The 24,846-nt window shown below is 36.9% G+C and overlaps 4 protein-coding genes across 5 annotated transcripts; 2 read left to right on the forward strand and 2 right to left on the reverse strand.

Annotated features, from left to right (window-relative positions):
- Positions 7,372–9,190, forward strand: LOC18591151 (SUMO-conjugating enzyme SCE1). 2 transcript variants are annotated; one of them, XM_007017106.2, is made up of 5 exons: positions 7,372–7,562; positions 7,682–7,765; positions 8,311–8,463; positions 8,605–8,718; positions 8,852–9,190. In XM_007017106.2, the coding sequence occupies exons 1-5, from the start codon at positions 7,494–7,496 to the stop codon at positions 8,930–8,932; spliced, it is 501 nt and encodes a 166-aa protein (XP_007017168.2). In that variant the 5' UTR covers positions 7,372–7,493; the 3' UTR covers positions 8,933–9,190. The 2 variants fall into 2 exon arrangements, with proteins under 2 accessions (XP_007017168.2, XP_007017167.2); XM_007017105.2 differs by having other exon boundaries at positions 7,377–7,562; positions 8,845–9,190.
- Positions 9,239–11,398, reverse strand: LOC18591154 (scopoletin glucosyltransferase). The gene has a single exon (XM_007017107.2). It carries the CDS (start codon positions 11,084–11,086, stop codon positions 9,599–9,601), a length of 1,488 nt encoding a protein of 495 aa, XP_007017169.2. The 5' UTR covers positions 11,087–11,398; the 3' UTR covers positions 9,239–9,598.
- LOC18591155 lies at positions 13,422–15,923 on the reverse strand. The gene is made up of 2 exons (XM_018125353.1): positions 14,780–15,923; positions 13,422–14,258 (listed from the first exon to the last, which is right to left on the reverse strand). Exons 1-2 carry the CDS (start codon positions 15,684–15,686, stop codon positions 13,762–13,764), a joined length of 1,404 nt encoding a protein of 467 aa, XP_017980842.1. The 5' UTR covers positions 15,687–15,923; the 3' UTR covers positions 13,422–13,761.
- LOC18591156 lies at positions 18,438–21,537 on the forward strand. Its single transcript, XM_007017110.2, has 2 exons — positions 18,438–20,018; positions 21,142–21,537. The coding sequence occupies exon 1, from the start codon at positions 18,453–18,455 to the stop codon at positions 19,839–19,841; it is 1,389 nt and encodes a 462-aa protein (XP_007017172.2). The 5' UTR covers positions 18,438–18,452; the 3' UTR covers positions 19,842–20,018; positions 21,142–21,537.

Here is a 24,846-nt window from a genome sequence, read left to right on the forward strand (position 1 = left end):
TTCTTTCCGTCCCCTTTCCCTCCCACGTTTTTTGTCCCCACTTTTACAGTTCTACCCTTTTTAGCACCATATTTTTTCTGGGTTTTGCCCCTTTTTTTGGATCTTTAACCCAAAGAAAAGAAGAAAATTGATAGCTAAGTGCTCCTAAAACCACGTATTATGATGCTTAAGATTTCATGATTGTGCCCAGAATATGGTAGAAAAAAGGGGTGGCACAGCACCTAAGCCACGTGATTTGCAATCGTATACGATTTCTAGAGAAAAGTTTGGATCATACATATATCTACGCTAACAATTCACTCACTTTTTTCTTACTAAATTTTTGCATGTGATTATATAAATACTGTATAAATGTACTACTCTTTTTCCCTAGGTTTGATGTTAAAAGATCATGTGCCAGAATTACTAAAGAAACAATGTGAATAGGCCCCAGTAGTCTATAATGTCTATAAATGCAGGAGATAGATGAAAACAGACTAGTAGTATATTAATTTGTCACCACCCACCTCCTTTATATGTTAATAATTTAATTAAGCGAAGAAATGAACTTGATCATGAAAAAAACAAAAAGCTAGTCTCTTTCATAGAAGAAAAATAAAAGAGAGGTTTTTTCTTTTCTTATGATTCTGGAAGCTAACCCGTGAATAATAAGAAGAAGGAGAAGAAGAAAAGAAAAATGGGAGGAAAACAGGGGAAGCAGTGGGAAAAATGGAAAGTAAAGAGAAGGAAAAGAGGAGAAAGAAAAGACCCACAAAATAGACATAGCCAGCTGGTGGTCTCCCACACTCACATGGCCCTTTTTAGTCTTGTACAATAACCCCTCGTGGACCCCACTTTCACTTGGTCAGACTTCTTTGGTCCCACCTTTTACTGATTCTGTGGCAGTTAATTAATTCTTCTCCTTGGCTTTTGTTGTGGTCACTTGGAGAGATTAGACTTCCGCTTACCACTTCATAAAGTGCAACTATGGAAAAAAAGGTTTCCTTTCATGAATGATAGTAGTATACTATTATTATTATTATTAGTGACTAAATCCATGCATCCATATTCATTTTTGGAGGAGATATTAAAGCCTTTTAGTGAAGCAAAAAAAGGAAAGTTGGGGGGTGAAGGAGTTGGTAAATGAAATAAGCCTCCTCACTTTTGGATATAAAATCAAGAACCCATCATGTTCAAATTTGCATTAATTTGACTTTTACAATGCTCTGTTTTAGTATGGTAATGTTTTTTAGTTCATATGTTAGATAGAATTGTACTCGATATGATTCGTCCCCATTAATATCTACTAGGCATATTTAAAATTCATGTTAGATTTAGAAATGCCTTTTCCATGGTTTCTGAATCCAGATTTGCTTTACAGTCAAAATATATCTGCTTATAGAAGCAAATATTTAGCTAATTATGCGTGTCACAAGGAACTTCAATGTTCAAAGTCAAACTTGAGTTTTTGTTTTTTTGCTTGAATGAGTTGTAAAAACCTTTATAATAAATTGCATAAACTATAAAAATGTTTGAATCCAAATTAAAGGGTCTTGAATAAGAGCGAAGAATCTTAAACCAAAAACAACCAGAAAATGCCTACCAGCTTGGCTTCATTCCTGTAATCAATGTTGAAAAAGAAAAACAGAGCAAAGTCCTCATTCTTTTGAAGCCTTTAATTAGTAGGATGTGATGCGGTTGGAGGGATTAGGCAAGCTGAAGCCCCTATTCAAAGGTATAGTATACCAGCTAAATGCCGGTGGTGGTTGCATCGCTGAGTGTTAAAAAGGTGCTCAATAAATATTACAGAAGTTCTAGATACAAGTAGTATCAAGTATCAATGTAGCATCAAAATGAAGGGCTAATAATTCCCCTCTCTTGTTTTTTCTTGAACCAAATAGGTATGTCACTTAGTTACCTTGACAGCAACGTTAGAATTGAAGGTTCCATTGCAGGGCCGCTTGGCTGCATGCATCTTGATACTAGCTTAGGTATTTAGCGTCATTAGGATACACAAAGGTATGTCTTAGGCCTTTTTCGAAAGTTTTTTACACCCTTAAATTCGAGTTACCATTGTTATATGTAGCTTGTGCCTTTAAACTCTCACTTTTTTGGGTACAAGGGTTGTGTTAAAAATTTAAAAAAGAAAAAAAAGAAACTCTTACCATCATGCTAAGAAAGAGTTGCTGCGATAGGATGCCCTGTTGTTCTGTTTTTGTTCTTAGTAAAAACTTGCTTTCACCAAATGCATAAAAAATGAAAAAAAAAAAAAAAAGGAGGGGGGGCCTTGAAAAGATCTGCCCACCATCCCAAAGGAGCGTGTTGTGTCCTGCTCTAGTGGGCCGTAGCTGAAAAATCATGTCAACAATATATATATCTATCTATCCATCTATTCCCATGGAATAACTAGCACAATCTAACCAACGCCCCCATCATCTTGAAAGAGGGAATATGAGGAATATTTCCCATCAGTTACTGGTAATACAATGGCTGACAAGGATTTTTTATCGAAAAGGTTTTGGCGCAATGCTTTTTATTTTTGGTTGGACTTTTATTTTATAGGATTAGGTTATAACAAATGACCCCATTTAGCTAACAATTTAGACATTTATCATTATTTAAAAAGAAAATTGTTGACCGTTTGCTTTGCTTGGTTGCCTTTTATTGATGCGGTAGACTGTAAGTTAAGCAAACTTGTGATCGTCCAGGCACATGTACAACAGCTTCAGTCACAAGGAAGAAACAAGGGAAAACAGGGAGAAAAAGATGCAAAAACCCTAACCCGAAGTTTCCTTTTCCTCAACCTAACTCACCATTCACTGGATTTTTTCCAATTCGACCGTTAGATTGCAAGCAAGACCAAGCAACTAAAGAAAGCCCCACTTTTTTTGTCCTTCTTTAAGAGGGGATTATTTTATCACAAGAGTGTATGTTGTGACATTGAGTAGAACTTGTTATCTTGAGATTTCCTCTATATGAACTGATCACTCCATCTTACCAAACCTTGACAAGGGTTCAAAAATACACATTCCTTTGTCACCGTTATGTATAATTTAACATTTTGACTATCGTCTATGGAAGCAGCACCTTTGAAATACACTTGTCTTTGTATACTGTGATGTCACTCTACCAACCAATGTGATTGAAAAAGCTCCATATGTTGCTGTTTTATGTCCGACCAATTATGTTGGTTTTCTCTACACGTATCTGTGTTGCTATTGCACCTTTACCTGTCTTGTCATAGCTCAGAACCTGATTCCGTGAAACAATCATTAATTGCACAACGGTACATTATCCGTATTACAAGTATAGACTACGTTACTTCACCAAATATGTCGAACATACATCCCTTGTATCGACACCAGAAATACCTTTCATGTTCATTCCGCCATGAAGCTTCGAGCAATACAGGAATGGACTCGCCTTGTGCATTCAGCCCATTCATGTTGTCTTGGAAACATTTTACCTATAGTTTTTATACATAAGGAAAGATCTAGGGGAATGCAATTTGCTACGATCAGAGCAAGTTCCTCCTTAAAAGTAAGCACGCAAGAGCAAAATCAAAAATCAAAAGTTTTGTTCCCCATCTTGCTGGCAGTGGAAATCTCATACAACCAATGGACACCAACAACAGCCAAAGGCCATAAATCTTGCACTTGTTTCCTTCTTTGCTTCTATCTTCTTATAATAATATGAAGAATGATTACACCAACTATATATGAAATGATAGAAATCTGAACCAATTGGCCCTCTGCTCGTAATTGATCCATCCAGTTTGCACCTTCATTTTCTAGCCAATCTGCTGCCAATACGCAAGTTCTCCCATGTTCAATTCTCCTTTTGAAAAGAGAAGAAAAGTAACAAGAGGAGTGAACCAACTTCTTGGAATCAGTCAACACACAGATCAGCTTTCGGCAATTTAATCAACTAGTTAAAATTACTGGAAGCCAACAGAGCATTCTCATTAGACCATGAGGGCAACCACATGATTGGAGTAAATTAAACTCATTTTTAAACCAAAGCAAGCAGCTGGTAGCTTTTTATTGTTTTGGTCACTGAATTTCAGAGATGAGTAGCTAGGCTAGCTGCAACTGTGCAGATAGGCAATAAATTCTATAATATTCCCAGCCTTCCAATCTTCTCCAGTCTCCAGCCCACCTTCTGTCCTGGTGCTTTCTACCCCATGTGGAGCTTTGCATCACATGCTCCCACCTCCTTTACAACACTAAAAATTATTCTCGATCCCTACTTTTTATCCAAGCACCAATCTTTCTGTCCCCCTTCATTCTATCATTCTCGCAAGCAAACTCTTCACACTCGAGTCTTCCGCTTTATTTACCAGAATCATTAGCACAGTCATTATCCTAATTTGGACTATCCTGCTGTCTAATCGCGCAGTTCTGTTAATCAGTGCACAGGGTTTTTTTTTTATCCCTTCAAGTACATATTTAGCATGATCTAAGGTTTCATAGAAAAGTTATGATTCCTAAGGCATAATTATTACACTCAGCCTCTAGTGTCAACCAGAAAGCCAATCAGCAAATCTATATTGTGTTTTCTTTTAGTTTTTTTGTCCACCATCATAATTTTGTCCTGAACAAAAACCACAATGCTGCTAAAGATCTTATTGTAAAACCTGTGATGATAATCTTAAAGCTTTCAATGTGTTGGAGACACAACATGTGCAGGGTTGTAGGGCTTCATCATGCGCATGCCTCATTTTTGCCAATTAGATGTGGTTTCTTTATTTATTTAGTGCTCTGGCTCTGGGGTATATGCTTGGTGAGTAGTGGGGTATGCTCCTCTTCAGAAGATGCTCCCTTTGTTAATATCTAGTCATAAATCACACTCAAATGCATTGATGATTGGCTCTGCCAAGAGTCATACAAAGTCGACAGTTTTCCAGCCAAATTGAGGGCCATGCTATTTTCTCTCTATCTTTTCCATTCATTTGTGAATTTCTTTTTTCTCTTCTTTTCTTGGCTACAAAATGAGTTGGGTTCAACTAAACTTTTAGAGCTCTTTTCTTGAGTTTTGATCTTATAGATTTAGTTCCATGATAGTTGTCAAGAATTTTTGTATGCCTTAATTATAGTCATTAAAATATTTAAATCAACAAGTTATTCTCATTGTGACTTTGATTAAATCATGTAAAATTTTTGTTATAATTCTCATGCAATTGAATCTATGAGATCAGGAAATAACTTATTTACGTCCATAACATAACTCAAATGAAAAACTAAGCTTGAAAGATAACATGTACATCCATTGTTTTTTATTATAGCCTTGTCCAGAATCCGATTAGATTATATAAAATTGTTTAAATTTTGCAATGAATGAGATGCAATTAGGAAATGAGAAGACTATCTACTGGTCAAAACAGGTGAATTTATATGTCAAATCATGTGCAACTCCAATTAAAACCTTGTTACTATTATTGACTTTGATTAGAGACTACTCATTTTATTTGACTTAAAAAAGGAAAAGGTATTTTGGAAATAAAATTACGATCAAATTATTTGATTTTTGGGAAAGAAAAGTAGGTTGTTGAATGAGGATGGGGTTAATGGCCAAAAAAATGATCAGGCATTTCATATTTTAGGCCTATATGGCCTGAGAATTTTAGGTGAAACTTACCATGGGAATTCCTGATACGGGTCAAGCCTATCTAAATTGTGACCCTCTACACATTGCCCATTGACCCAACCCAAGGAGAAGAGACCATATCAATATCTTCAAAGTGGTCCATCCAAGGAAAAATGAGAAGAAGAAAAAACATATATAAAGCGTCTGTTTGATTTAATTTATTTTTAATTTATCTATTGCTTAAAAGTAAGAGTTGAGTTAAACAATATTTCGTGAAAAAATTTTTTTAAAAAAAGAAATTTTTTTTAAAAAATAAAATCTAAAAAAAGAGCTTAAACAAAGCTCCAATTAGGAGCTTTTTTTTAAAAAAAAAAAAAAATCACACCAGCTTATTAGGAGGGTTATTTTTTTCCAAAAAGATTCTCTCTTAAAAAATACTTCCTTCCTCTCTCCCTATCGATCTCCCTCTCCTCTCTCCCTTTCTGCAAATCATCATTCTAGGTTTTTTTTTTTGTTCTTATAAAAATTAAGAAAAAAGAAGATCTAAAATTCAAAAGTGTATTCAAGTATTATTTCTTCTTTCTCTTTCTATTTTCTTTTTCATTTTATTTTCTATCGTTTTTTTTTTTTAACTTTGAAAACTCTTTTTATNAGATCTAAAATTCAAAAGTGTATTCAAGTATTATTTCTTCTTTCTCTTTCTATTTTCTTTTTCATTTTATTTTCTATTCGTTTTTTTTTTTACTTTGAAAAACTCTCTTTATTAGTTGATATTTCTTAGTTTATTGTTTGATATGACAATTATATAATGTTTATATATTCTTAACTTCTTTATGATGCATATAATATTTAATGATTATGATTGAAATAATTAATCAAATAGATCAATAGTTGCTGAGATAAATTAGATGAAAATTAATATAATATTTGTTGATTATAGTTGTTGAGATAATATTGTTCATCGAGGTGAACTTTGTTTGTAAGGACATCAATAGCTAAAGGTGATTTTCCTAAATTATTACTACCACCTTAGACTTCTCTTTTTCTCTTTTGAGTTCTCATTGTTCGGATTAAGGGTTTTAGTAGTAGACTCATTGCTTTCTTTTATTTTTTTTATGATTTATTATTAATTATAAACTTTATGTTATATAAAAATCTTTTTTATATTTTTCAAAATTTTATTTTAAATAGATAAAAAATAAAGTTAATATTTTTTATTTTGAACAAAAAAATTTCTGATTAATAAAAAATTATTTATTAAATACTTTTTATGGTAATTTTAACTAAAATTAGAGTTTATATGCGTTGTTTTGCCTAACAACTTATTTATAAAAAGTAAATTTATCAAATAATTTTAACTTAATTTTAAAAATTATTATATTTTATAAGAACTTTATAATAATTTTTAAGTTAAAAAGAACTAAGCTAAACATACTCAAAAATTGAAATTAATATTAGAACCAATGACTTGGGCTGGGCTGGATAATTAGTTTCAAATCATTTACTGTTGAGATATTCACCACCGACACCGTCCATCTACATCATGACCACGTGCAAATTACCCATCAATTGTAGCACATGTTCTTAAAGCTTTTTTGACTTGTGCATTCAGAAAATATAATAAAACCTAGAAAATGACGAAAGGGAATAAAAATAGTCTCAGATTTTTTGCCATTGATAGGTACACTCTTCAAAATGATAGAGTCAAATCTCCTTTATTACCAAAAATAATAAATAAAAATCCCACCTCTTCTTAATAAAAAAATAAATTTCCTTGTTCATAAAACAAAAAATTGACGGCACTTTAGGTAAGGAAATGTTACAAGGAATAGAAGGTTCCAAGTCAACTTTAAAACTAAAAATGGGAAGCCAATCTGTGCACACAGAAGAGAAATTTCGTAGAGGAAGACAAAGATCTTCGCAACGCCATGTCGGGTGGCATCGCACGTAGCCGTCTTACAGAGGAACGAAAAGCCTGGCGCAAAAATCACCCCCACGTACCTCTCTCCCCTCTCACATCTTCTTCTTCCTTTGCTTCTCTTTTCTTTTCTTTCAACACTTTATTAATCAATTTGTCTTCTTCTTTTTTCAATTACTATTTATTATTATTTTGAAGGGTTTTGTGGCTAAGCCTGAGACTGCGCTAGATGGGTCCGTGAATATGATGCTTTGGCACTGTATTATTCCCGGCAAAAAAGGGGTCAGTCTTAAATAGGTTTTAGGTTAATGATCATATGTTTTTCATTACTAAGTATGCCATTTGTGTGTTCTGGAATTTCTATGGTTTTAGCAGTTATGTACCAGGATATTCAAATTCGTGATTGAAATGGATAATCCGTATGATTAAAGGTTAGACACTGATTGTATACAAACTTTTACCGTTTTCTGCTTTTTCAGTGAGTTCCATATTTTGCATTGGAAAGCTAGCCAAGGCATTCGGTTCAAATACTGAGGAACAACTTGATGCTTCAACTTAATTAATAACACACTTCTATTCAATGAGAGTTTTAGTTAAGGAAGCATGGTAGACCTTGGAAGTCAAAATGCTTTCCCTTTTCTTTTGTCACACTCAATAGTTCGGAAACAAAACCTCTCATCAAATTGATTTTGAGAAATCATTTCCAGTAGTATTAATTAGATGACAACTATTCTGCAGCATCAATCAAGTGCGATCTTTTCTCCTTTTAAGTGCTTATAGTTCATTGCGGCATGTTTTCACCTCTACTAGCCTTTGCAATTTTGCAGACTGATTGGGACGGTGGCTACTTTCCTCTTACTCTCCACTTCAGTGAGGACTACCCTAGCAAACCCCCTAACTGCAAGTTTCCACAAGGCTTCCTCCATCCTAATGTTTGTCCTTCTGGAACTGTATGTCTGTCTATCCTCAACGAGGACAACGTAAGTACTCGAGACCGTCTTTGATGTAAATGCATATTATTTTGCTGGGGGTTTCTCATTTATGGTTGATCGACAAGAAAGCATGGATCTCATTTCTGATGGGCTTATTGTTTTTCTATTTCCTAATTTTCCTCCTAAAAGGGGTGGAAACCAGCCATTACTATAAAGCAAATTTTGGTGGGCATTCAAGATTTGCTTGATCAACCCAATGCAAGCGATCCTGCACAAACTGAGTGGTATCAGCTCTATGTCTCGGTAATTAGCATTCCCCTCAAAATAACCAAAGTTTGCTTTTTAATAATTTCTGTTGCTGTTAATAGCCTGTTATAGAAGAGAGGAAACTTTTATCTTTTTGTACTAATGCAATATTGGCTACTGCAGAACTTAGATGAGTATCGGAAAAGGGTTCAACAGCAAGCCAAGCAATATCCACCCTGTCTCTAGCTATGTGCTCGATCAGCAGACGTGATGAGACTATTATGGCATTTAGCTATACATTTAGCTTCATTTATGTTAAGCATCTTGGCAAGATGTGCAATTCTAGTCGAGCACCTGTGACTTTGTCCACATTATAAATTAGTGACAGAAAAAAAAAACCATTTAAGATTTATAAGCTAATAGATTTTGGAGACTAAATGTTGTCTCTCTTTACCTCTGGTTGAAGTGTGCTGATATTGTTGGGGATTCGTTGGCTGTTGGTAATAGACTGAGAAAATCAGAGCTTTTATTGAAGTGACAATTCGTTATCTTTGTGCAATTTTTATCAAACAGGACATTCTCCTCCAAAATGCTCTAGTTTGACATTTGCTCCTTTCTTAAAGATGACATAATAGCTCAAAATCTTTTTCTACATAGCAATTCACAAACCTTTCAAGGAGTAATTTTTCTCAAGTCTCAAAAAATGCAGAAGCATTAAAAGTGCTTATTCTATCCAGAGAAAACCTTATTACATCTGCAGGCTTCTATGCGACCCTTTTTTACTTAAAACTCTTTTATTACCAGTCTCAAAAAAGAAAAGAAATAAAATACGCATTAGTTTGTTTTGTACAATATGACATCCCCAATCAAACCTTCCTCGTCTTTAAGATGAATTCCCGCCTTCATCATCTTTCTTTTGTAATTCTCCAAGCTTTGCTCAGCCACTAGTTCCTGTTTTGTACATTCTGATATCCTCAATCAAATTTTTCATGTCATTGTATGATGAATTGCCTTCTTCAATGGCTCTCTTTGCCAATTCTCCAAGTCGTTTTGCTCTTCTGCGCATCTCTGTTGCCTCACCCGTATTGCCCATAACCGCATCAATCGCCTTTAGAATATCATCTCTGTTCGTTATGGACGGTGATTCCTCTGTTGCCCAAGCTTTCCAAACCTCATTGCCCACCGCTACTCCAAAATTGAGCACCTGCGTCACAAGCTTTTCATTGAAGAATTGCTCTGCAAAGATCGGCCATGTGATGAATGGTACACCTGCACTAACTCCTTCGAGTATAGAGTTCCAACCACAATGCGTCAAAAAACCTCCAATAGCTGGATGATCAAGTATCAGCACTTGGGGTGCCCATCCCGTTATGATTAATCCTTGTCCGTTTTCTTTCATTTTGTCTTCAAATCCTTCTGGTAATTCTTGCTGTTGCTTTTTGCAATCACCGTCGTCTGTTTTTAAGACTTTCCCAACAACCCACATGAATGAGTAGCCCGAAGCCTCAAGTGCGTAAGCAATCTCTGTTGTTTGATTTTTGCTGAATCTGGTTAGGCTTCCAAAGCAGATGTAAAGAACGGATTTGGGTTTCTTGCAATCAAGCCAACTAAGGCAAGCGTATTTGGAAACAGAAGCCTTGTCCCCTCTTTCACCTTTATCATCGGTATCTCTATTGTAGAGAGATACAGGGCCAATGTGCCAAGTCTTGATTCCCATAACTTTCTTGCAATGATCTGCGTAAGCAGGCTCTAACTCATAAAAACTGTTCATCAACACCCCAAAGCTATTCCTCTCGGATTCCTTTAGCTTGTCAAATAACTCAGAGAAGGTAGTTCTGGTCCTATAAATATCTGGCACTTGTGAACTTGTGAGTTTTACTTCATCTGGAAGTCCTGGAACAACGAACGCTTCTGTCTCGGATTTGACGTTCTTCTGAGGTTGATAACGTATAATACTGTCAGTGACACAAAGATTGAAGAATCCACTACCATTAAAGGCGATCCTTGGTATGCCAAGATCATTGGCAGCATCCAAAGTCCATGGGAAGAGACTGTCGGAGATTATGCAGTTAGGGTGGTCTTCACGGAAAAGCTTTTCAATGTTTGGTTGCAGCAATTCGATGGCATGGAAGAGTTTCATGGACATTTCTGGTGTTGGGGTGGATATCATGTTTTCGCAGCCTTCAGGTAAGCCGACTTGAGCGCCAGGGAAAGAGAGAATTTCAAGTGAAATCTGATGGCCAGATTGGACATCTCCATCAATGGCGTTTTTGATGCGAAGGGCATTCATGGCAGTGACAATTATGGTGACCTTGGTGCCAGCAGCTGCAGCTAGTAGCCTGGCCGCATCTACCATTGGCATCATGTGGCCTGGTGCCATGTAGGGAAGAAACATTGCATGTATTTTTCCATCTTCTGTTCCCATGGTGGATTCTCAAATTGGAAGACACAGAGGTTTTGCGTAGAGATTGAAAATTTGAAGGTAAAATAAAAAATTCAAACTCTAATGTTAAAGGTAAAGAAAATTGGCTGTTTTCCTGATATTAGGGTATCATCAACACCTTAAAACCAAAGGACCTGGTAAACCATCCTTAAAAATAGAAGCCATAATAACGGGTCAATCAAGTGTCACATTTAAGCGTATGGTAGCCTACCTCTCTTGGAACCGGTGGACTATGTTGGCGATACGTGTTCTCCCGTTTGGATTCGCTTCACGGAGCTGGACGAATAAAAAATATTCAAGGATTACCAGATTAAGCAAGTGGCTCTAATAGAGTATAGTTTTGATTCAAGCTATGGACTCACAAGGCAATAGGACCCAACCATTGAATGAAATGGTCCATTGCTGATATTGTCTGTACAATATCTCTTAAAGACAGCGGTACCTACCACTAATTGGCGCATTCTTTTTGGTACAATTGGATTTTAAGATTAATAATGATAGTAATAGCGTGGATACTTCCTTTGGTTCCAATACGGTAGGTAACGATGCCCACCGTGGTGTCACAGCCCCTGGCCCCTGCCTAGTCACGATTCAGGTGACACATCATCTGAATATGACGTCTCGTTGGGTAGCAAATTAAAGTTGATGAGTTAGGTACCCATCCGCCCTTCCAGTGTTTCCCTCCCCGAATTTGCTTCTTATTTTGAAGGACACTTGTTCATCCCAAAGGGCCATATGCCTTATTGGGCAGCGGTATTTGATTGAAATTGAATCTCTTTTGCTTCCATGGGTTCAAAGGCCGAAACAGCCACAGCCGTGGGCTCGAGGCCATTGGGTTAGAACAGCCATAGCATGGCCGTGGGCTCTTGGCACTGCAGGAAGAGTCGGTTAAGTGCTGGAACTGATATATATTCTTTACAGGCCTTTTACCAACAGATGGAAGCTTTTAAAGCACCATACCAGACCAGAGTGGCATGGAATACTCTTGAGACGACAGCCACGCATGTTGCCCACGCAGCAAAACTCAACAGGATACGATATGGATTCTTTTAAAATTTTTATTTAACAAAATGTTTAGGATTGTTTAAAAAGTACTAGTATAAACATCAATAATTCAAAACAAAAAATTTTAAAAAAAATTCGTGGGAAGAATATTGATCGAAATCGAAAGGCTTTAATTTATTTATCATGATTTAATTTTTAAACAGGTAAATATTTGATTATTGCAGCTTGATGGCAGGAAGCGAGACTGCGAAAACTCGAGCACAACAAGTAATTAGATGAATATAAATATTTGGATAATGAGGAACAACTTTGAGCTTGACCCAAGAAAGAAAATACGAATTAAGAAGCAACAAACGAGAAAGTTTTGTTTTTGGGTGAAAATTCTTGCTGCGTTTGGCGGGTCAAAAAGGTTTATAATCTAACCCATGGCTCAGTTCACTCATAAGGACCGTTAGTGTACTGCTAGTGCTATTATTACTATTTATTTATTCAAGTCAACCCACCCTAAATTTCCAAACACTTCAACCACTGATACGCTAAAGCAGAAATTTGACAAATTTAACCATATAGCTACCTTGCTCATAGATTTCAAAACTCTAGAAGAGAACACCAAAATAGCCATAAACATATATAGTCTTCTTTTTTACTTTTCTTGTTGCAGGATTCAATCTTTAAGTTAATAGAATATATTCTTTCTTCTCTGTCATCATGAACATATATATTTTTGTTTGCTTTCCTGCCCAAATATAGATATATACAATCGCCAAATCCACAGCTTTTGCACTTACGGTTAGTCCATTTTCAAACAATGATATATAGCAGGCCTGTTTTTCTTCTTCAACGCAGCTGTCATAGGTTGAATGGTGGGTTTTTGACATTCCTCCAAGCAAGCAAGCAACCTTGGATGTGGAGTTTTAAATGGTCAGACTTCTCTCAAGTTGTTGTTGTTGTTGACATTATAATAAATGTGATGATTCCATGACTTGGGAGCATGCAATGTTTGTATTCTGAAACAATCTAATCTTGAAATTTGACCCCTTCACCAACAAAAATTTGACGCGGCACTAGCATGTTTGACAATATATGTTCTCCTCTTTGTTTTGTGCATATTTAACGGTGGGTGAGGTTGATACTTGGCATCTCATCTTTTTGCCTCTTGCCCTTCCAGGAGATTTGTCTGTTTTCTTTATCCCCTTCTGTTCTGTCTTCTTTTTGGTCTTTTTGACTATCATTAAACGACTCTGTAAGTTCAGTTTTGCTACACCAAAACGCTCATGTTACGGAGTTTGAGCGTAAACTGTAGGCCAAGAGAAGCAAAAAATGAACAAATGCTATTGATTCTATACAAAGTAAATTACATACCATGACAAGTAAAAAACTATACAAGGCCAAAGGTTAGGTGCGCATTGTAAAAGCTTAAAGAGAATTCAAGTATTTTCCTTCTCAATTCCTCATAAAACCTGTTTGTGTCTAGGTATTTTGAAGATGAACAAGCTGCTAAATATTGCAGAGGTTCAACTATTCTCTCCTACTGAAACTCTAGTGTGTGTTCATGTACACCAAATCCACGCCTCTCACAAGAAATACTTCATTCAATGCCAAAACCGAGATAACTTGGAGACACTCGTTGCCAAAAATTGTCAGTCTTGTAGCTACAATACTGTGTTGGGGGATCTTCCGTTGTTATCCAAGACGATTTCAAACAAATCAGCCTCAGACTCCTCATCAAAATCTGTTGTTGGATAATTATTGCCAACGTTGTGGCTGCCTTTAGTTGTGCATCTGTTAAGCCATTGGGAATCAATTCTTCCCATTGAAAATAGCTCTTTGCTGTCTTCATAGCCAAGAGCAGCAGCAGGGGAATTTACAAGAGGGCCAATGAAGCACGGATTTGGTGTCCGTTGTCCATTCGCTGGAGCATATGCAAAGGCACTTTGTCCAAAATTAACCAGAACCAAAACATCAGCGTTTGCCGCAAGACTTGGATAAAGGGGAGTCCCATATTCCTCAGACTTGCAATTTATTACATGTACCAGCTCGGAGTCTAATGTGAAAAACACTTTCTTTTGCCTAGGATCGAAACCGCAACCTATCACCTTCTCTGTTTTCCCCCAGTCTTCTTTCTCAGATCCAAACACAAGTTTAATTCCTGGAATAGAATAAAGCACGGGTTGAAGACTTGGAAGTGCTGATCACAACTCAAAAAGAGAAGGAAAGAAGTTGCATAAAGAAGTGACTTAGAACCATGAAAGTTGAACTGCTTAGCCTAAATTTTATTGGTACAGATAATACAGCAATAAATTAGAGGAACCTGATACATTTTTTTTGAGTCAACAGCTCCATACCTACTCCTGATACAGTGAAGGGTGGCACGATTAACTGATTAAGTGGTCTTAGCCTAACTAATAAAATAATGCTTCTCTATACATAATTCATGACCATGTGGCAGTGGGCCTTTTTTTCAATTACTTCGAGGCTCCGGCTAATTTTGGATAACTTTTAGCATGAGAGCTTTATTCATTGGCGGGTTGCCACTTTTTTATTGCTAGCCACAGTTCTAACTTGTGAACTACTATTTCATCTATAAATGGACTGTGCTTAATCGACATTAACATAAAAAAATGGTAATTAGAGATTTGATAGAAAGTAATATTGAAGAAAATTTGTTACCATCTAGATAGACAGAACCATCCGAATTGAAACCGATGGATCCTGGATAGCTACCAGGAAGCTTCAAAGGAAGAGAGCCACCTACAGTTAGTCCCACGGATAACATCACTGAATCACCTTTGCCTTCATCATCTTTAGTTGCAAGCTTTAATTCCTCAATCTTAATATCATGACCGCTTATAACATGGACTAAAGATTCTGAATTTGCTTTTGCATTGTAAGTTTCCTGGATGAGTTTTGTCCTCTCACCTTCCTTCAGCTTGCCTCTCGAGTCATGATCATCTCCACGGCAATACAAAATCGTGATCTCAAAATAGGCCTCTTGAGGGAAAGCAGAATTCCCCAAAGGAGGCCCCGGTAGAGGCAAAGCTGTTCTAATAACAGATGCTGCAGCCATGGAATGATGACCCATAGTCCCCTTCCTTGACCCAGAATTCAGCCTAATCTTTTGCATGAAATCTGCTGATCCCTGACATACTTCCCAGTTTATCTCTATATCATGTCCTTTTCCATAATCACCAGCTGCACATAGCCCCAACAGGCTTGATCTTGTAGACTGGGATGACATGTAGCCTGTGAAGCCAAATCGAGACCATCCATTTTCAACTGCATCTGTGATAAGAGATGGATGATCAGCCCAATTAAACAAAGGTTTTGCTGATGCCCCACGTCGAAAAACATAGTAATTTCCTCTTCTCTTGCTATCTAAATCAAACCGGCGATGTAGACTCGCCTGGTGAAGTCTAGCAATCCCGTCTTGAAAATTTTCAGTCCTAGCAGCCCGGTTCTGATCAACAACATCTTTACGCTCTTTGTGGTAACACCACCTCCATATAAACACAACCAAAAGGGTCACAAGTATTCCGATGGTCATCGCCACCGCCGCTACATGTTTCCATTCAATCATCTCTTTTTCTCAACCTGTATTAGCTTATTCTCTACGGCTGCTGGGTTTTTGTTTCTGAAAACGTATTTCGTGAATAAAAGGCTAATGAAAAAGAGGAAGAAACTATAAGGAGAAAGAGACGGCAAGGCAAGCGTGGACTAAGACTGGTTCAAGAAAGGCAGGAGCGATGGTGTAAGCAAACAGTAAAGTAGTAAAGGAGAGGAACCATTTCGTGGGATATATGGGCATTAACGTTTCCTTTACTTATGGTCCATTCTTTAATTAATGTGAACCGACAATCCTTCCTCATTAAAAAACGCGTTTATTGATTCATTTTTTGTTTCAAAGGAGAGAGAGAGAGAGGAGGAGGGGGTTAGTCGGGTGGCTTGTTTGTAAGTTGTAAAACCTGTTAGACCTTCTAGAAAGCCACAAGTCCAACTTCTCCTTGGGGGCCGCTTTCATTGTTTTTACTGTATGTTGTCCGATATCTGGATTTAGGAGACAAATTCAGCATTTGGGACTCGAGCAAAGGCGGAGCATGTGCAACAAGAGTTTGAGAAACGTGGCAAGAAAATAAGGAACATGATTTTTCGATATGTACGTGTTGGTAGTTTTTTGTCCACTTGACAGTTAATCCCATGTAAAATCTACTCGGCTGGAATTCTATGCAAACGCAATCATTTCATGGATGCAGGAAAAAGGGCAAATTTCTTTCCTTTTTCTTGTATAAACAAAGGAGTTCTTGATACCTTGGCAAGAACTTTGCTTGAACATTGAACATACATTAAAAATGTGTTTTATTCAGAGGAATGCACTGTATTTAAATAAAAGGTATCTGAAATAGTTTATTGACTTTCTCATTCTGGTTGAGAAGAAAAAAAACATAACATTGCACATTGAAAATTTGTCTCATTAGGCATGATCTCTAGGCCTGGAAAAAAAAAAGGCTATCTAGTCCATGATACAATGGGATGGGGGGGCCACTGCCTGTGTTATGTTGGCCAAGCCTATTCTGATGGTAGGGACTTCACATTTTTATTCATTTTCGTATGGGATTTCTGTTTGAGGTTCATATTTTTTTAAGTAAGGTAGCGATTGAGTTGTTTTAGGCATCTTAGGTGTCACGCTAGCACTCTATATCTATTTAATTATAGCTACTTAAATTAGTAACATTGGCCATAAACTCTCATCTTAAGGGATTGTGATTTGAATGCGTTCCCTGTCATTTTGCCAGCCAAATTATGTTTCATCTGCAAAGTAGTGGGAGGCCTCCATACTCCTGGATAGCCATCAAAATACCAATTTTTTCTTTCTTTCTTTCTTTCTTTTAAAAGAAAAGAAAAGAAAAACTCTATGTCGACCTTTTGTCTGAACATATATTTAAAACAAAAATAATTAATTTCATTTAATGCTATTAATTTTGGGGGGTGAACCAAGCACTAAAGGACTTTACAGTGGATGTCAATATTACAACCACCCAAAACAGAGTGTGAGAATTAAAACCAATAACTCAACTGCAGAAGCCCCACTAAAGTATAGTTACTAATGCTCCATCATTCACCCCCTGTATCAGAATAAAACATAAAAGCAATCATCAATTTAATAATCATCCTGTTTGGTAATAGTTGACAAAAAGTCTTGGTCATAATTCCAAAGATAATTGCCATAATTCAAGGGGAAATCATTAAAGAGAAACCATAAAGATTTTTTCTTTTTGGGTACAAAGAAACCATAAAGATTTGAGAAAGTCTTTGTTTTCCAAATTGCAGAACAACAAAAGAAGAAAAAAAAGTGGTTGCCATGTCTTATGTGGAAAAAGATAGGATGCCACTTGTATTTCAGGGTGATGCTTGAAGCTTAAGGATTGGTGGAGCTGCCCTGCATCTTAAACTCTTCAAACTTTCTCATAGATGCTCACAATTGTCAAAGTAGAAAACAATGTTGTACATCACATCAGAATTACAGTTGCTGAAAGTGAACTATACCATTCATAAATAAATTGTGGATGGCCAGAAAATCAAATTCAATTCCAACAAGTTTAGGCTTTATTTTATATTTTTCATTGCTTATTGTAAAAGAATAAAGGCTAATATTTGTGTAAAAGAGAGTTATGTCTATTCAATTTACCAGGGGCACCAAAATGCAGAATAGAGAAGAAGATTAGTTAACTGAAAAAAGCATCGGAAAAATAATGAGCAGCTAAAAGCTAGAAATAGACCTTTGATGAAGTCAATTATCAAACAGTTTTTCTTTCTCTTCCCCCATAGCCTTGTCAATGACAGGGTTGAAAAAGAGAAAGTGAAAGAAAAGAGAAAATGTAAAGCCAGCATGGTGATTATTAACTGCAAATACAACTTTTCTTTTTCTTTGCCAGGCAAAACCATTTAAGTAAGAGCTCTTTCTATCTTATTTGTCTATGTTGTTGCAGACAGTCGTGCACACTAGGAATGATTGGGTGCAGAGTTGCTTGGGGGCTAACCATGGGACCTGAGAAGCAAAAGTGACATGTCCCAGCGTCAAAATTCGCAGCAGCACAAAATCCAACATTCTTTTGGCAAGAATTTCGAGAGTCAACATGTTTATCCAATTCCATTGGTTCCCTTGTTCCCTTCTCTTATTCCCCTCGACATATCTATCCAAAGTGATGAAAGAGCTGCTTCTGCTTAAATTGCGAAGGTGAAAGGCCCATACTATTGTTTCTTTACAATAACAAGAAAAGTAATAGGCCCATAAACGAACATATCTGGATCTGCAATTTCTTGAAAAGCCCAAAATTCAGGCCCAAAAATGGCCACAGCTCTCTGGTTGTTGATATTTAGATTAGACCAATGCCTATCCAAATGCCTTCAGCAAAACATTCAGTCCCCGACTTCACTTCACTCCACTCGAAAACAAAACAAGAGAAAGGGGAAACAAAGAGCAGATCCTACGAATAAAGCAATGAATCCTCTCTGCAATTCCTTAAAATCCCTTCACCTAGACCCAGCCCCTCTCCTCAGCAAACCAGGCCTCCACTTTTCCCACTCTCTCTCACCCGCTTTCCCCACACCCTTCAATACCAAATCCCCCTCGCGCCAATGCCACCTCACCATCAAGTTCATCGCCTCCAACGCCAACGCCGTGGAAATCGACATGGTGAGAAACAAGCAAGGCGTTTATGCTCCCAAGCAGAAAAAAGTTGTTATCTTGTGGGACCTCGACAACAAGCCACCGCGCGGACCGCCGTACGAAGCCGCGGTGGCCTTAAAAAAGGTGGCTGAAAAATTCGGAGAAATCGTTGACATGTCAGCATACGCTAACCGTCACGCGTTTATCCATTTGCCTCAGTGGGTCCTACAAGAACGCCGCGAGAGGAAAAACCTCGACATCCTCGAACGCAAAGGAATCGTGACTCTATCCGATCCTTACATCTGTGGAGTTTGCGGTCGGAAATGCAAGACAAATCTGGATTTGAGAAAACATTTCAAGCAGTTACATGAAAGGGAACGACAAAAGAAGTTAAACAGAATGAAATCGCTGAAAGGTAAGAAACGACAGCGGTTTAAGGAAAGGTATATAAGTGGGAATCACAAGTACAATGAAGCGGCAAGGAGTTTGGTAACGCCGAAGGTTGGGTATGGGTTGGCGAGTGAGTTAAGGAGAGCTGGGGTTTGTGTTAAGACAGTAGAGGATAAGCCACAAGCGGCGGATTGGGCATTGAAAAGACAAATGCAGCATTCTATGAGTAGAGGGATTGATTGGTTGTTTTTGGTTTCGGATGATAAGGATTTTACGGAGATGTTGAGGAGGGCAAGGGAGGAGAATTTGGGGACTGTGGTTGTAGGGGATCGGGACAGGGGTTTGGGGAGACATGCTGATTTGTGGGTGTCTTGGATAGGGGTGGAAAATGGGGAGGTTACGGAGAAGGATTTGGTGCCTAAGCGGTGGAGGAGGGAGGATGATGGGTCGTTTTCGGTTTCAGAATTTGATAGTCGGAGTTTGGGGGAATTGGATGGGGTGGTAAATGAGCTTGTGGTGGGGAGGAATGAGTTTGGTGGTTTGAGGATTTCGGTGTTTTCTGAAGGGGAGGAGGGTGATGAGGATGAGTGGGAGATTGAGAAAGCTGATGATGAAGATTATTTGTTGGAAGATAGTGAGGATGAGGTGATTTTTGAGGAAGATGGGTATTTTCTATGAGGAAAGTGTGGTTCGTTATGGAGGTCAGTAATTGTAACTTATGAATTATTAGGGAGGATGGGGAAAGATTAGAATTTATATGAACAGTGAGCTTTGCTGCTTGTTTAATAAGAGTTGAGAATCCTAATGGTGGTATTTGCCCAGTGTGGTTCTTCATTGTCATCAGATTTGCAAGTGGTATATATCTACCTCAAATTGTCACTGTATTTTTATTTTTTCTTTTGATAGTGTAGAGTTTACTAGGGATACCTTGAAATTTGACATGGTATATACTTATTAACAAGAGCAAAACTGCAGTGTAACAATGCATGTAGATTTATTCTCTATTTCAAAACCAATCTAGTATGTGCCTCATCTATGTTGGTACATGAGCTGCTTATTGTGTGTTGGAATATCTTGAACTTGATCAGCAGACAGTGGTCGAACATGGTTGCTTTCTTATTTTCATTTTAATTGTTTAGATTTGTATATGGAAAACTTCTAATTGTCCAGTGATCTCCTACCTTCGAAGCATATTTTTGTTGTTACTTTACATTAGTGCTTGTCTAGGTTAATCAGGTCAAATTTCTTTGCCTTGCTATGTTGAAGAACTATTCTTGTGGGTGTTTACCTGGATGCAGTTGCATAAGTGCCGGTTTTATATCTGGCCTTTTTTGGCCAATTAAAATGCTTGTTTGGTAATATTAAAGTTAATATAGAAATTTAAAAATCCTTTAAGTTATAGCCTGGAGTTTGTTTGGATATGAAAAGATGAATAATGAAAATATTTAATAAAAGGTGTAATGAATTAAAAGTAGAGGTTGTGAGAATATGAGAATGTTGATTATTGATTGATTTGTCTTTTATTTGTTCTTTGAGTGGCATGATTGCTTGTCAATATTGGCATGTTCAAAGAGGAGTTTCCGTCGACTATAATTCTGGTAATGTGCATTAAGATGCGATATCAGACATAAGACAGGAAGGGGTAGTGGAGTGTAACATAAATAGAATGGTTTTGTGGTTAATTTCTCCTGAAATTCATTTTACGAGTAGCAGCAAATGAGAGAAGGTGAAGGAAATTAATGGGATGAAAAGTTCTGTACTGTTTCATTGTAGAGATTGCAGAGCAAAGGAATCGAGAATAATTGTTAGTTAGAACTAGTTAATTGTTTCGGAATTGTGCTTTGATCATTATAACCTGCCTCATCTCAATTCAACATCATGGAGTTTCAGAAAGATCTGGTGGCCTTTAAAAGCCATTGTCTGTATTGATCCTGGATAAGTAGATTGCTCTTAAATCCTTTTGATGCAGTAATTGCAGGAGTTCATGCCCCCTGACCGGCAAAGGTCCTTTCAGGCTTTGTGGATCATTACCTATCAGCCTTCTGATTGATGGTATCAAGGTCAGGTCCAATGATTCAGTGAAGTTCCCCCAATCATAGGTGATGTAGGACAAGGATAGGGGGGGTGTGGCCGCAAATTGACAAGAACTTGGTAGGTATTTTGTCCAAGCAGGAAAATTAGGTCTAGACTCTATTCTTGGATTTTTGAGACAAATTGGGGCCTTGAATGAGATTTGCATGTGGTTAAGGTTGGTTGAAACAACTAGGGGATTGGAAAGCTTTTTAGGTGTTGCCCCAGGCCTGTGCAATGTACTTGCTATTAAGTGTTAGGATTGAGAAATTTCATAGTTGCTTTGCTGCGTGTTTGATTTGAAGTTTGGTTGATGGAGGGTAATTTAGAGTTAATTTGTTAACTGAAAGTCTGAAACAGAACAGACTTGAAGCAAGAAAAGAAATAGGCCTCACACTTGGCCCCAAGGCTTAATTCTCTTGATACTCAAAATAAAACAGAAAATGAAATAAACCTTGCATAATTTGGGACGTTTACTTTATACTCCAACTTAAGTAAGGTCCTAAACAACTCCAGCCACAATTCCTGATATTCTTGATATTTTAATCTATGATTTGATGGCTTTGTTGTCGGCATAATAAGGATTAACTGCTCCATATCAATCAGCTTTGAAGGACTAGCTTGCTTAATAGTTGGTCTACTGCCCAATCATGTTGCATAATATCATAGCCTAGTGGGACATTGTCATGGAATCTTCCCTTTACTCAGACGCTATAGGATAAGGCCTCAGATTTGCACTGATCAACTACCAATAGCGTCGTCGTGCACTCAAGATTTGTCTTGGTGCATGATTCGTCGGGCAGTCCTGCTGAATCTGATCTCTGTTTCTGTTTCAAGATTAAGGATGACCTGTCTGAATGCATTTCTTTTCTTTTGAGCCCATGGTGGAACCGTGGAAGTCAAGTCTTTAAGTGACTAACGATGTGTGCAGCAAACAGATTCGCCCCAAAGGCTGTCTTTGTGTAGGACCAACAGTGCTCATTATATCAGAACCAAAAAGTAGGAGGTCTTAAAGTGGTTTTTAATAGTAGAATTTTAAGGATAAGGTTGGTATCTAAACCCAAAAGATTAAGTTTAGTGGTTATCCTAGATAAAGGAATAAAGATCATCTGTCTTGTTGAATATATTATCAGTGTTATATGTTTGTTTTTTTAATTTCTAAGTGACAGGTTGTTTGTCTGGTATGGGATGAGCAGGTGACAGAGCCTTTTATTCACAAGCGTGTCGCCTCTGCCCTTTCATTCATGGCTTACAGGGAGTGAAGATTGAAAGAGAAAGAGAAACAGGACGAGCAACAGATTTGAAGTGAAATTTGCTTTTGAAATTGCATGTTTACATCTGTTTAATAGTACCAAAGTCACTCATTCACATTTTCTGCACTCCACTATTTACTCTTTTGGACAAACAGAACATGAATGGCTGGCAGGAAAAGTTTTTTAGAGTTAATTACCGTAAAAAGGGCTGTTGAAACCAAAGGAGGAAGGAAAGCAAACAGAGGGTAAAGTTGTTGATACACAAACTACAAATCACTTTGTGGTTTATAAGATAATGATGCACAAATTGGTGAGTGAAAGATCAACTGTTTGATCAGGATGACAAAGCTATTCCCCAATAGTAGAAGTTGTGTGGTCAATTCATTCATGGTGGTGAGCCTGATTTACTAACATAATCACCAGTTTTAAAAGTTTAAGGCTTCATTCGTGACATGGAATCTATATATAGATATGTTTTTACATATATTTCAAAAGCTTATTTTGTAACTGCTCTTAATCTATTTAATTATTTGTTTTGAGATATCTTTTTATACCATCAACATGTGAATATCTTATAGTACCAATGAACAGGACGGGGGAAAGAAAGTCAGAATTAATGTTTAACTTTATCTATCTATTATTTAGGATTTAATGTATGTACCTGCAATCCTTTATTAGTTATGCTGGTAGCCAGTAGACACAGTGCATTGCAGTTGACCAAATGTACTACCTAATGAACTTTTAACTTTAATATTATTGTTGGGTTGCATGTACACTTACAAAAAAAACCAAAACAAGCCCTAGCTAGAAAAATTAAAATAAATAAAGTTGAATAAAGAGAGAGAAATAATTAATGTTTATTAAATGTAGCTTTTGCTTGAGAGTAGGAAAATATGGAGTAATTTGTTAATGTAAACGATCAAAGAGAGAAAGAAGATACATATAGAAATGAAAAATGAAGTTGGAAATTTGATAAAAAAATCCAACTCATTGGAATTTTTATATGAAAATTCATGTTGGAATAAGATCAACTTAGGCACGAGAGCTTAATAATTTATATATATAAATATAGTAATAAAGAAATATTAAAATGTAGCGAATGAAGAATTAAGAATAAAATGGATGAGACATGGGAAAGGGTCTTGGCAATGGCATATTGCAACATGAGAACATGAGCCTAATTAAATATCACAATTAATTAATTGGTGCCGACCAAATAGCAAGATATATATATTCCAAGTTGGGCAATTGAGGAATGAACGATCCCCTCACGTCGCACATGTCTCATCTGAAACCAATGCATCCTTGCCTTTGCCTTTGCCTCATAATCCAAATTTTCCAAAAAGATTCCGAGCTGTCACTGCCAACATATACACACTCCTCATTGCCTAGTGCTTTAGTCTTTAACAGTCTCTCTCTCTCTCTCTCTCTCTCGCCACTTCTTTACTGCTTCCTATTGACTTACATATATATACATGATAGATTAAATGTATCTTTGAATTTTAGTGTAGCTCTTATAAATTTGTTGATAGTTACAGCATGAGATAATTAAGACTTGCATCTCCTCCAATTAGATTAATTAATAATTAATTTTCCCCTTGTTTCTCATGACATTTTCTTCATCTTGTTTAGTTTAATGGTTCAAGACTTTGTATATCAACTACAAAATGTATATATTGATGAATTCCTATTCATATTGCTCACTCTTCCAATTGCAATTGCAATTGCATCCAAAGAAAGGTGCTTAGATAGTTTACCGACTAAATTTCGGTGACATGAGAAAATTTGATTAAAATATATTATATTATATTATATTATTTAAAGAAAGAAAGCAGCAGCACTCTTTGATTATGTAAGATTCAACGGTGAAAAGAGTCGTAGAAGCCAAGTGGAAGAAGGTAACGTACGTACGGTGCCTACCCTCCCGCCCCTTAATTTGCCCTTGGCAGAAAATTTTGAGTTTTGGAGCCCTCAAGGGCGCGCCGAAGTAGCTCATCATTCCCGATTCCACTCTTTGTTTTCTACACGACAGTTATTGTTTTCTAATTCAAAATTGGCACCCGGAAGCCTTGAACAAGTTTATATATATATCAACCTCTAGCCAGCCTATGTGTTGGTCAATAATCAAATCAGGGGATGGCCTTCCAATAGTAAATATCAAAGAACCAATCAAGAGATGCCACTTCTCGATGATCATGGGTTAAGCACTCAGAAGTAATGTGTCTTAAAAAGTCTAAAATTAATCAGATGATTGAGATTGACACCAACAAAAGTCAGTTCAATGAGTTTGAACCATACAGGGGATTTGTACATGTACATATAGTTATATTATAGTTTGTAGTTATTAATAATAAAATAAA

The sequence above is a fragment of the Theobroma cacao genome, chromosome 8, assembly GCF_000208745.1.
Source record: "Theobroma cacao cultivar B97-61/B2 chromosome 8, Criollo_cocoa_genome_V2, whole genome shotgun sequence".
NCBI classification, from domain to species: Eukaryota; Viridiplantae; Streptophyta; class Magnoliopsida; order Malvales; family Malvaceae; genus Theobroma; species Theobroma cacao.